Genomic DNA, 13,258 nt, shown 5'->3' on the forward strand with positions numbered 1-13,258 from the left:
GCCCAGCTAGTTTTTATATGTTAAATAGAGACAGGATTTCATCATATTGGTTTGGCTGGTCTTGAACTCCTGATCTCAGGTGATCCACCTGCCTCAGCCTCCCAATGTGCTGGGATTACAGGCATGAACCACTGCACCTAGTCACTTACAATTTTATTATTCTATTTTTTCTTAGTTTAACTAAAAGTTACTGTTTTGTTTATTTTACAAAAAAAAAAAAAAAACCAACTCCTAGTTTCATTAACTTTTCGTATTTTTTTTTCTAGTCTCTATATCGTTCGTATATTTTCTGATCTTTTTTTATTACCTTCCTTCTGCTAACTCTTTATTATTTCCTTTCTTAAGCTTAGTTTGTTCTTTTTTCCTGTTCCTTGAGGTGTCATATTAGGTTGCTTTTATGAAGTCTTTCTTTTTTCTTCATGTAGGTATTTATTGCTATAAACTTACCTCTTAGGACTGCTTTTGCTGCATCCCATAAAATTTAGAAAGTTGTATTTGCATTTTTGTTTGTCTCAAGATATCTTTTAAGTTCACTGTTGATTTCTTCTTTGACTCATTGGTTATTCAGAACTATGTTATTTAATTCTCACATATTTGTGAATGTTTCCAATTTTCCTCCTCTTATTGATTTCTACTTTCATTTCATTGTAGTCTGAAAAAATACTTGATATTACTTAAATCTTCCTAAATCTGTGAAGACTTTTATTTGACCTAACACATGGATCTATCCTAACAAATATTCTGTGTGCATTTGTAAAGAATGTATATTCTGCTGCTGTTGGATGAAACATTCTGTATATCTCTGTTAAATTCATTTGGTCTTCAGTCTTGTGCATGTCTTCTGTATACTTATTGATTTTTTTGTCTGGTTGACCCATCCATTGCTGAAAGTGGCAATATTGAAGTCCTCTACTATTATTGTATTGGTGAACTATTTCTCCTTTTAGCTCTCTTAATATTTGCTTTATATATTTATGTTCTTTTTTTTTTGAGGCAGAGTCTCGCTCTGTCGCCCAGGCTGGAGTGCAGTGGTGCGATCTCCGCCTCCTGGGTTCACGCCATTCTCCTGCCTCAGCCTCCTGAGTAACTGGGACTACAGGTGCCCGCCACCATGCACGGCTAATTTTTTTTTTTTTTTTTGTATTTTTAGTAGAGATGGGGTTTCACCATGTTAGCCAGGATTGTCTCGATCTCCTGACCTCGTCATCCGCCTGCCTCGGCCTCCCAAAGTGCTGGGATTACAGGCGTGAGCCACCGCGCCCGGCCATATATTTATGTTCTTAATATTGGGGGCATAAATGTTTATAATTTTATGCCCTTTTGATGCATTGATATCGTTATCATTGTCTCTTTTGACAGTTTTTGATTTAACGTCTATTTTGTCTGATACAGTTATGGCTATTCCTGGTTTCTTTTGGTGAAATTTGCAGGGACTATCTTTGTCCATCCTTAACTTTCAGCATATGAGTGTCCTTAAAGCTAAGGTTAAGTCTTTTGTAGAGAACATATAGTCGGATCTTTAAACAAACAAACAAACAAAATCAATTCAACCACTATATGTCTTTTGATTGAAGAATGTAATCCACACATTTAGAGTAATTATTTATGGATAAGACTTACTATTTACATTTTGTTAATTGTTTTCTATTTTATAGCCCTTTTCTTGTTTTCTTCCTCTCCTGTTGTTTTCTTTTTTATTTGATAATTTTTTGTTGTGATATGCTTTAATTTCTTTATCTTTATATCTGCCATCAATTTTTCCTTTGTGGTTACCACTAAGCTTACATAAGACATCTTCAAGTCGTAGCATATGTTTTAAACTGATAACAACGTAGCTTTCTCCACATACAAAAACTACACTTTTATTTCTCCTCTCCTCATATTTTTTTGTAGTTTATTTCACAATTTTATCTTTTTTATTATGTATTCATTAATAAATTATTATAGCTATATTTCCAATACCTTTGTCTTTTAACTTTTATACTAGAGTTAAAAGTGAGTTGTGAAGCACTATTGGAATATAAGAATAGCTGAGTGTGATTGCATTCTGACCTTTACAGTGAGTCTTATTCTTTCATATATTTTCATATTGTTAGTTTCTATCATTTCACTTCAACTTAAAGATTCTCTTTACCATTTCTTATGAGGTAGTTCTAATGGTGATGAACTCCTGCATCTTTTGTTTGTCCAGGAAATTTTGTCTCTCTTCTACATTATAAAAGTCAAGTTGGCTGGGTATAGTATTCTTGGTTATTGCTGGTTTACTTTGAACACTTTGTATTTATCATACTTCTTTCTTTAGCCCTGTAAGGTTCCTGCTGAGAAACACCCTGATAGCCTTACAGACATTCCCTTTTGTGTCATGAGTAGATTTTTGTCTTGCTGCTCTCAAAATTCTTGTTGTGTTTTTGACTTCAGAGAATTTGTTAATAACATGTTTTTCTGACGATCTGTTTATGTCTAAACTTCTTGGGATTCTTTGGGCTTCATGGATCTGGACGTTCATTTCTTTCTCCAGATTTGGGAAGTTTTCTATTATTGTTTATGCATAATAAGTTTTGGCCTTTTCTCTTTTTCTGCTTCTTTTGGAACTCTCATAATGAATATATTGGTTCACTTAATGATGTCTCATAATTCCTGTAGGCTTTCTTTGCTCTTATAAAAATTCTTTTGTTGTTGCTCCTCTTACCAGGTAATTTTAAATGCTCTGTCTTCAAGCTTGCTGATTCTTTCTCCTGCTTTAACAAGTCTGCTGTTGAACCTCTCTATGGAATTTTTCTGTTCAGTTAATGTGTTCTTCCATTCCAGAATTTCTGTTTGCTTCTTTTTTTCATGGTTTCTCTGTTTGTTACACTTCTTGTTTTATTCTTGTATTACTTTCCTGATATCAGTTTGTTTTGTACTTGTGTTCTGTAGCTCACTGAGCTTCAAGATGATTATTTTCAATTATTTGTCAGGCAGTTCATAGATCTCCAATTCTTTGAGGTCTGTTATGGGTGCTTTATTTGGTTATCTTGATGCTGTCATGTTTCCTTGATTATTTGTGAGCCTTGTTACCTTGCATTGGTAATGTACTCTGCATTTGAAGAAGTAGGCACTTCTTTCAGTCTTTATATACTGATGTTGACAAAAAATTACCTTCACCACTCAGTCCATCCAGAAATTCTGTGCTGGTGGCTGACAAAGTCTATGTTCAGGCTTACTTCTGGAGTTTCTGGGAAGGCTGGCTGGATCAGCGCTTGAGTGGGCCTACTGCCTGGGTCCACAGGAGTTAACCTGGTGCCTGGGTCTGCAGATGTATACCTGGAGCCTCGATTAACTGGGCAATCCTAGTGTCTGGGTCTGCATGACAGGCATGGTTCCTGGGTCAATGAGTTTGGGCCTGCATCTTGGGTCTATGGGAATCAACCTGGCACAAGGGTTCACAAGGGCTTACCTGAAGCCTAGGTTTGTGAAGGCCAAACTACTTGGTACTGGGTACCACATCATCCAGCCTGGAGCCTGGAGCCATGTGGGCCAGCCTGGAATCCAGGATTGCAAGTGCTGGTCTGGTGTCGGGGTGGTCTGGAATCCAGGATTGCAAATGCTGGTCTGGTGTCAGGGTGGGCCTGGAATATGGAGTCACATGGGTTAGCTTGGAGCTTAGTTCTCTATGGGCCTGCCTGAAGGGGTTCACTGGGATGGGCCAGTGTCGGGGTCTACAGGAAGACTTGGTGCTGCTCACTTTACTCACCCAGAGGGTATCTTTCTCTGCACTGGGTTGCATAGGCTTGGAGAAGACTTGATGTGGGTAATGTGAAATTTTCTTACCTATCTTCTTCAATATGTCTTTTCTTATTTTTGGGCTCCACTTAGGTGCTATAATCTCTCACCTGGGTTTCTTAGTTCTTGTGAAGGTATTTTTGTCTATGGGTGATTGCATAAATTGATTTTTCTGAAAGCGGACAAGTACTGGAAACTCCTATTCTGCCATATTGCTGCCATTACTCTACCTGCAGGATTAAGGCTTTTAAAATATTAGTTGGTTCTATTTTGATAGAGGAAATAAACTTGACGGCCAGTTCAATGTTTCCATGAAAAGCCAGGTGCCTTGTGTACTATAAAACTCCAAGGGTTGCCATGCATAGTCTGCAGTCTAGATATGGTTTTGAATGAACCCGTATCTAGAAATCCTAGACAATCAGAAGCATTTAAGGAGGTGGTGAGGGGAGCTGTTGACAGTGATCACTAGGAGGAATTAACATTAATTAAGAACATGTTACATGAATTTCTTTTAGGAACAAGATGGAGGAAACAAGAACTGAAATCAACAATTTTGTTGTTAGTTCAAAATGAAAATTCAGGAAGAAGGTTTGGGCTTTTTGGTGTTTGATTTTTGGCTTTTGTTTGTTCGTTTGTTTTTTGTCTATCTTTCCCTCTTCATCTACACATTTCAACTCCTGTTCTTTCTGGAGTTGGAGAGAGACTTTTTATATGGTCAACACAAATTTTTATATTGGTAATTTTATGAACATAATTTGCAGCTGATAACAGAGTTGTCACTTGTTGCTTTTTTCCCCCCAAGGAATGGTTTTGTTGTGGTTTATAATCCCCAATGCTGCCTTATGTCAATAAAATTAAGGAGTCTATGACATGTGATATATGTTAACACCTGTAAATATATTTTGATTTTGTATACAAAATCTATTTGATGTATTTTACCTTGACAGCTGGTTACAAGTATAAATATGGTAACTGTTTGGTGATTGACACTATTATAGGTTGCTTCCTAAGAACTAATGAATATATTTTAATATAAAAGACCCTTGATATATTTTAACTTGACAGCTGGTTGGAATTCTAAAGGGAAAGTATTTGGTGATTGATAATATTATGGGTTTCTTCCTAGGAGCCAGTGATTGGTAAACTCACATGAATTTCTGAATGCTTCTATTTCTTCCCTTCATTTTATTTTACTAACCATCTAGTTTGCAAATACAAGCCAATATCCTCATAGTGAACTATATGGTCCACTAGCACCAATTTTATTCAGAGCAAGTCTGTTACATAAAACCTGTCATTGCACTGTAGCAGCTGGCGGACAGTTACATTACCAAATAACTTACCACAACTTTTCATTTTCAGATTATCAATTGCTGCCACACATGGTTTTGTTTAAAAATCTGACAAGTATTTGTATTAAAGAAGGTAGTTTATAGCATGTGAAACGTATCATGACTTACAAAATAGAACTTTTGCAAAACATAATTTGAATTGTTCTGAGACCTCATCAAGTTGTTCAAGCAACTTGTCCACCAACAACACTGAGCTATTGACAAACAATAAATGCAAACACGCAGTTAAATAATTCAATTCTTCATGAATAGAAGAAATGGAACACATATAAGGTTAGTCAGAGATCACGATGAGGAAGTGTGTCTTCAAATCCTTATGGATAAAAGATCATAAATTTCAGATCTATTTGATTATTGTGTAGAGATAACAGTACATATGTCAGATAATAAAGATGGCATATACCATTATCATTTGCACTCTAAAGACAACATTTAGCTACAAATGTTCAATGCCCTACAGGCATACCCATCAACTCCAACCTTTCCTCTTGGGTCCAAAATATTAACTAAAAGATGATGAAGTAGAATATTTTATGGAGTACCTTACACATTAAAGTTTTACGGAGTGTTTCACAAGCAGTTATAGCTTCTTTGTGCTTCCTTTATTACGATGACACTTCCAATTAAACAAAACAACCACTTGCAACCCATAGGAGGTTAACATTTTTACAAAGTGCTTGTTCCATCAGAATGTAAGGAGAAATATATCAAACTAAGAATTTTGGACACTCAGGTTTTTGTTATCTATTATCCTGTAGTTAGGATCGATAGTCTACCTTAACTCAAACAAGAATGAGGCAGGTAAACACATGTTGTACATTTAGGTCTGAAGCACAATTTTAAAGTCATATAAATATCCTAGCATAAGTCCAAGATTAACTTGTAAAGGCTTCATAGAAAAGGCCTCAAGGGGTAAAAATTTGAGCAAATATAAGTGATTCATTGGTTTTCTGCAAACTTTTAAGCATTCGTCTTACAGTATTCACTCTTTCAGCCATCACAACAACCCAATGCTATTGACTCCGTTACACTCCCATTTAGCAGATTAGGTAACTGAAGTACACAGAGTTTAAGTAATTTAGTCACATCACTAGGAAATAATTTTCTTCTACTAGGAAATGAATTATCTCATCGTGTGTGATTCCCATGTCAATTTACATCTCATTTGGTGAATTGCAATAGAGGAATATAATATAAATCTATTTATGAAATCTTCCAATTAAAATAAAGAGCCTTTAGTATTTCAATAAAAGTATCATGATTTGAGGTGGTCAACACCCTGCTCTAAGGCATAAGTGCTGGAATTTTCACACAGACAGAACAGGTCTTTTCTTCCTCAACCTCCTTGTTTAAGTATAAAATCCAATGAGGGAGAGTATGTAGCAGATCCTTGAATAAAGTTGTTCTGCTCAACATCATTCTTCAATGTTGATGAGAAAAGAAACACAAAAAACTGACTCCTGGTTAGGGCCACTGTCTATGTGGAGTTTGCACATTCTCTCCATGTCTGCGTAGGCTTTCTCTGGGTACTTTGGTTTCCTCCCACATTCCAAAGATGTGCACATCAGATTTACTGCATGTCGACATGGTCTCAGTGTGATTGAGTGTGGGTGTATGTGGGAATGTGCCCTGTGATGGGATGGCATCTGGTCCAGGGTTGGTACTTGCCTCACTCCCTTAGCTGCCAGGAAAGGCTCAGGCCACCTGTGACCCAGAACCAAAATAACTGGATAAATAATTATCTGTTTTTATTAACCTTTTTAAAATGTATGTAGAGCTCAAGTTTATTTAAATAAGTGTTTTTGGAACACTTTATTTAGAAGTTTGGTGAGGTTTTGTATCCAGAAATATGCCATAGGAACTTAATTCTTACTGATATCAATCAGCCAGTGCTGAAATTGGTTGCCTTACATATTTTACCTTAAAGTCACAGTTGCCAAGAACCTGGAGATGTTAAGTGAGGCCTTACTGGATAATTATGGACAGTGTCATCCGGTGGCAATTTTAACTTGTTTATGGGGATTGTCAGCATTCCTAGAGTGATTGCCTTAGAAATGACGTCAAGATAAGTAAAAATAATACTGCCTAACTTTCTGTCTTCTAATGTATCTGTTGTAAGGCTGGACACACAATGACTGCAAAAATATATTGTAAAGAGTCCATAACATTTGGAATCACAAGACCTATTCTAGCCATGCGGCTTTAGGCAAATTACCCAGCCTTATTAAATACTTCATTTAATAAATGGAAATAATACTAATTGCACCATTATTCTTTTTTAGAATTGTGCAAGAACACAATAAAAAAAAAATACATGAAGTTTGGGTGCAGGGGCTCATACCTGTAATCCTAGCACTTTGGGAGGCAAAGGCAGGTGGATCACTTGAGACCAGGAGTTCAAGAACAGCCTGGCCAACATGGTGAAACCATGTCTCTACTAAAAATACTAAAATTAGCTGGGCATGGTAGTGCATGCCTGTAATCCCAGCCACTTGGGAGGCTGAGACAGGAGGATCGCTTCAGCCTTGGAGGCAGAGTTTGCAGTGAGCCAAGATTATGCCACTGCACTCCAGCCTGAGTGACATAGCAAGACTCTGTCTCTGAAAAAAAAAAAAAAATGAAAATAATATAATTAGCAAAGGCCTATATAGATACTGGTTAATTTCACCATTATCAGAATAATATTTCAGGTTAGTAAATACATAGTTATGGTTAATAAATCTATAATGATTGAATGGGATTTATTCATGACAAGATCTACAATGATAGAATCCCCCAACGGACTCGATGAGGCTTACAGATGTAAAAACAGATTATTCACATGACCAGAGACCACCTACGGAAAGCGGTCCAAGGAAATTTTTCAAGGTACAACAACAAAGCTGTTGATTACAACCGATCTCAGAATTTGACTCTAGTTTTACTAATTGCTAAGGCAAAAGGGAGTGGCCATGTATTCGCTATTATTTGAGATTCAAAGAACAAAATATGCTTGCTTCTCTTACTTGATTCTTTTACATGAAGGTATCTTTCTCAGTCCCAAATTTTCTGCATAAATGACCACTTTTCTGCAAAGGCAGATGGGTAGATGAGTGCTATTTATAGTAGAATCATATAGTAAGCAAAGGCGACATTGTATGATTAGCTCTTCAAATGGCTACAGAGATGTGTAAACAAAATGGTTAAAACATATACCTGAAGGATTATAAATCATTCTACTATAAAGACACATGCACACATATGTTTATTGCAGCACTATTCACAATAGCAAAGACTTGGCACCAACTCAAATGCCCATCAATGATAGACTGGATAAATAAAATGTGGCACATAAACCCCATAGAATACTATGCAGCCATAAAAAAGGATGAGTTAACGTCCTTTGTAGGGACATGGATGAAGCTGGAAATCATCATTCTTAGCAAACTAACACAAGAACAGAAAACCAAACACCGCATGTTCTCACTCATAAATGGGAGTTGAACAATGAGAACACATGGACACAGGGAGGGGAACATCACACACAGGGGCCGGCCAGGGGGTGGGGGGCTTGGGGAGGGATAGCATTAGGAGAAGTACCTAATGTAGATGATACATTGACGGTTGCAGCAAACCACCATGGCGCGTGTATACCTATGTAACAAACCTGCACATTCTGCACAAGTATCCCAAAACTTGAAGTGTATATATTAAAAAAAAAAAAAAAAAAAAAAAAAAAAAAAAAAAAAAAAAAAAAAAGGCCAGGCACAGTGGCTCATGCCTGTAATCCCAGTACTTTGAGAGGCCCAGGCAGGCGGATCACGAGGTCAGGAGATCGAGACCATCCTGGCTAACACAGTGAAACCCCCTCTCTACTAAAAATACAAAAAACTAGCCAGGCAAGGTGGCGGGCGCCTGTAGTCCCAGCTACTCGGGAGGCTGAGGCAGGAGAATTGTGTGAACCCGGGAGGCGGAGCTTGCAGTGAGCTGAGATCATGCCACTGCACTCCAGCCTGGGTGACAGAGCGAGACTCCGTCTCAAAAACATAAAAATATAAATAAATAAATAAACATATTGCTTAAATTACGCCAAACCATTAAGAACCCAGAAAAATAACATATATATACACACAAAATATACATATGTATTTATATAAATAAATATATATTTTATATATCATCTTTAGCTGGGAATGCTCAGAACAGTCAAAGAAAAGAAGTAAATGTCTAATGGGGTGTTGGTAGCTATGAATGCCTTTAAAGCTTTGGAGTTTTTTTGCATTAATTTGCATAACTCTTTCTTATTTAACACCTAATTACATTCCCCTGCAAGCTTGTAAGGCTTGTCTCCACTCAATGATTAACCACTACTGAAGTGATATTTTTAAAATCTAGAAACTTAAGGAGAACTAGGTAAAGCCTATCATTAGATGGGCTTCACCAAGAAGTCAAGAATTTTATTTCTTGGTCGTTAGAAGCTAACCTGAGATATTGGTATAATTAACTTTCAATATGGTGAAGAAAAACAAACAAGTATTCCCTGAATTAGTAAAATTAAACTCATTTTGCAGAGTAGTAGGGTTTTTTCCTTCTTGGGGTTTTTATTTTTTTTTCATAGTAATTCTTCGTGGTGGTGGTACTAATAGTGGCAGTAGTAATAGAAGTACCAGACATGCTAGTAATTGTGGTAGCAGTTTCTTGTTCACTGTGGTTGTATCAACCATAATACTCGTAGTAACATAACTTATTTTAATAGTCTAGTAACAAAATAATTAAAAACTATATCTGTGGCTTATACATGTTAACAAATTCTTCTGTATTTCTACTTAGTTCTTTGGAAACAATTTGAAATTTCACCTTTGACATTTGATAAATTATAGATTTGGGAAACATTTTCCTGATCAAAAGAAACAATAGTTAATGGTTTCTGTCATCTGACAACTGGGTTATTGAGAGTGGAGAGAAGTTTCTTAGCAAATCTATGAAAGTATATGTAGTTTCTTAGCAAATCTATGTAGAAACATTGAGGGGAAAGTATATATATTTTATTTATTTAAATACTAGCAGTAAGTATGAAGTGTCTGAAATCATCAGTGCTCTTACATTTTGCAACAGTGTATTTCTAGGGATTGCTGCTGTTCTTCTTACAAAGTTGTCTTGGAGAATGGATTTTGTACTTATTTAAAATTATCTTCCTTCCTTGAATAACTGACCTCCATCCTCCAAATTAAGCAGTTTCTTCTATTTGTACTTGGAGAATATAAAGAAGAGAAATAACCTACTTGGAGCTATTTTCTCAGAAATAACACTTTCAGCGTCTAATTCAAACATTTCCCTTAAGAGATGGTATCTATAGAATTTTTGTATTCATTTTAATGATAAATTATAAATGCATGCTGGTGAGGATAGGAGAAAAAATAGAGACCCTGGAAAACAGTTACTCTTCATGCTTATAATGTTAAGGATGTGATATTGCACTTTGAATTTTAGGAGTATGACTGAAAATCTAGAAGGAAGTATAATAAAAGCAATGACCTTATCACCATAATATTTGTAATACACTTCAGCTAGGTGAAATTACAAATGTACAAAATTCTGCTTAAAGCATCAGGTATTTATTTTGAAAGATACTGCTTGGTAAATAAGAAACAGTAAGTCATATAAGAAACAAGAAGTCATGATGATAAAAGTACACATTGAATATTTTTCCAGTTAAAATATTTTTTAAGATGAATAGCTAGAGTTCAATTATGCTTTTGATGAAAAGTTAGCCGGGCGCAGTGGCTCAAGCCTGTAATCCCAGCACTTTGGGAGGCCGAGACGGGTGGATCACGAGGTCAGGAGATCGAGACCATCCTGGCTAACACCGTGAAACCCCGTCTCTACTAAAAAATACAAAAAACTAGCCGGGCGAGGTGGCGGGCGCCTATAGTCCCAGCTACTCGGGAGGCTGAGGCAGGAGAATGGCGTAAACCCGGGAGGCAGAGCTTGCAGTGAGCTGAGATCTGGCCACTGCACTCCAGCCTGGGCGATAGAGCGAGACTCCGTCTCAAAAAAAAAAAAAAAAAAAAAAAAAAAAAAAAAAGTTAAACGGTAGTCAAAGGAAAAGAAGATATTGCCAAAAAGAGAGAAATTAATTTCTAAGTAAATAGCTACAGGTTTAACTCTGCAATATCTTACCTAGGCATCACAGTTTGGAATTTGAAACAATGAAGACCACAATCTGCCAATAAAATATTTATTCAGACTATAAAATGAGTTATCAAAGTTTAACACTTTTTGAGCTTTAAATATCATTATCTTATTAATTCTTGTGAAAGTAGAAAAATGATTTATATTAGTGCCGGGTATCTAATTAACTCATGACTGCCCAAACATTACAATTGCATTGTCACAAATAATTTGCCTTGCATTTTATTTGTGTGTGTGCATTTGCATATGTATCTCAATTGTGTATTTCTTAGATTAATATTAAAATTAGTTAGCAATTCCTGAGCTGACTCTCCTTTCAGGCAGCTAAAGACTTTGAAGGCAAGAAGCCAGCACAGGATTAACAATTTGTCATGGATAATCCACAAAGTAAATAAACCTACTGTGAATAATAGAAAGGGAGTTAGACTTGTAACATAGGAGCTATTGAAAGTTAATTCAAAGCCAAAGTCCTCCACAGTAAATTCCTTCTCATTATCCAACTGCTAGAATAGACTGGCATTGATTAAATCTCTAAATAGGGAAGCATTTGTGCATTGTCAATGTTTTACCACCTTATCTACAAACATATAGACTTTATCTTCTTGATAGCATGCTGATAGTATAGAGGCTTGAGCAAACCAAGAATGTGAAAACTTCACCGTGGGTGTTTAGCCCCCTTTCAACTTCCAAGAAAGAAAGAAAAAATAAAAGGGATCAAAACATTTTCTACATTGTACCAGATGTCATTTCTAAAATTCCTATGCTGAGATGGTAGCTTAAATAAATATCATGAAAATGAATTCACTCATTAAAAGGACTTGTGTGGTAAGCTAGTGTTAAAATAACAAGGGATTAATAACAGCAAATTGAATATTTGAATTACTTATAATGCTGTATTAGCATTTTTAATCTAATAATCTCATCCAGATAATAGTCACTTTTCCCCCAATTAAAATTGTACATGTTATAGATTTTGGATTTGCAAGGTTCTACCAAATTATACAAGAATTTGTTACTTAATCCAGACCAAGTATTGTTAATTAGATACTAAGATATTAAATATGTTCCTTTTTTTCCAGCTACCATGACATTTTATTTTCATAATATGACTGTAATTGAGTTTGTAGTATTTTAATCCTAATTTTATATGGGCTTCTTTTTCTGAATATGTTTCCTATTTTTCTAATTCTAGGTTTCATATACACTGGAGAAGTTGTACATCGAATGCTAACAGCCACACAGTACATAGCACCTTTAATGGCAAATTTCGATCCCAGTGTATCCAGAAATTCAACTGTCAGATATTTTGATAATGGTATGTATTGAATAGCCTATTTTTTGCTGCAGGTATATTTTTAAACCTCAAGCATCAGATTCCTGTTAATGTTTTTGTTAACTGTTTATTTTTTGGTGTGTAAACTGCTTGATGCAAATGGTCTGAGATGACAAATGTTATTCTGCTAAGATTTATCGAGTACACAAATGGCATTCATTCATTCATTCAACACGTTTATTAACATCTATACGCAATAAAAATGAGTTGCTGTAGGCAAGACCTCAGACAAAGCAAAGGCATTTATTTGATGCTATTTCAATAAGTCAGTTTTCCAATTTTCCCATCAGAAAAAATGGAAATAGGAATAATTTTGTTAGTTCTGATCTTCCAGTAGAGGGAGGTGGCATATATTGACATTAAATTTCCAGAACTTATGACTTGTATGTATTCATAAGATGAACACATATTTTAGAAAGTATAAAGTAATTAGTTGTGGGTAGTTCAACTTAAGAAAATGAAGTTTTCTTGACTTTAAAAAATGAGTGAGAGCCTGTTAAGATTTATCAAACATACCAAGAGCAATATATCCCTGCTATTACTATTTTGGGACATATAAAATAGAGAAAAAACTAGAATATATCATTAAGTGCTGCCAAAATCCAAGCGAGAAATTCAAGGCCTTGGAGACCTAAATGAG

At 35.7% G+C, this 13,258-nt stretch overlaps 1 protein-coding gene across 1 annotated transcript in view; it reads left to right on the forward strand.

Annotated features, from left to right (window-relative positions):
- PLXDC2 (plexin domain containing 2) overlaps window positions 1-13,258 on the forward strand; it is a 459,866-nt gene that overhangs the window by 314,387 nt on the left and 132,221 nt on the right. Inside the window, exon 5 of the mRNA XM_010385741.2 lies at window positions 12,478-12,600. Coding sequence (XP_010384043.1) covers window positions 12,478-12,600 — 123 coding nt within the window. The remainder of the gene's footprint in view (window positions 1-12,477; window positions 12,601-13,258) is intronic.

This window comes from Rhinopithecus roxellana, chromosome 11 (genome assembly GCF_007565055.1).
Source record: "Rhinopithecus roxellana isolate Shanxi Qingling chromosome 11, ASM756505v1, whole genome shotgun sequence".
NCBI lineage: Eukaryota > Metazoa > Chordata > Mammalia > Primates > Cercopithecidae > Rhinopithecus > Rhinopithecus roxellana.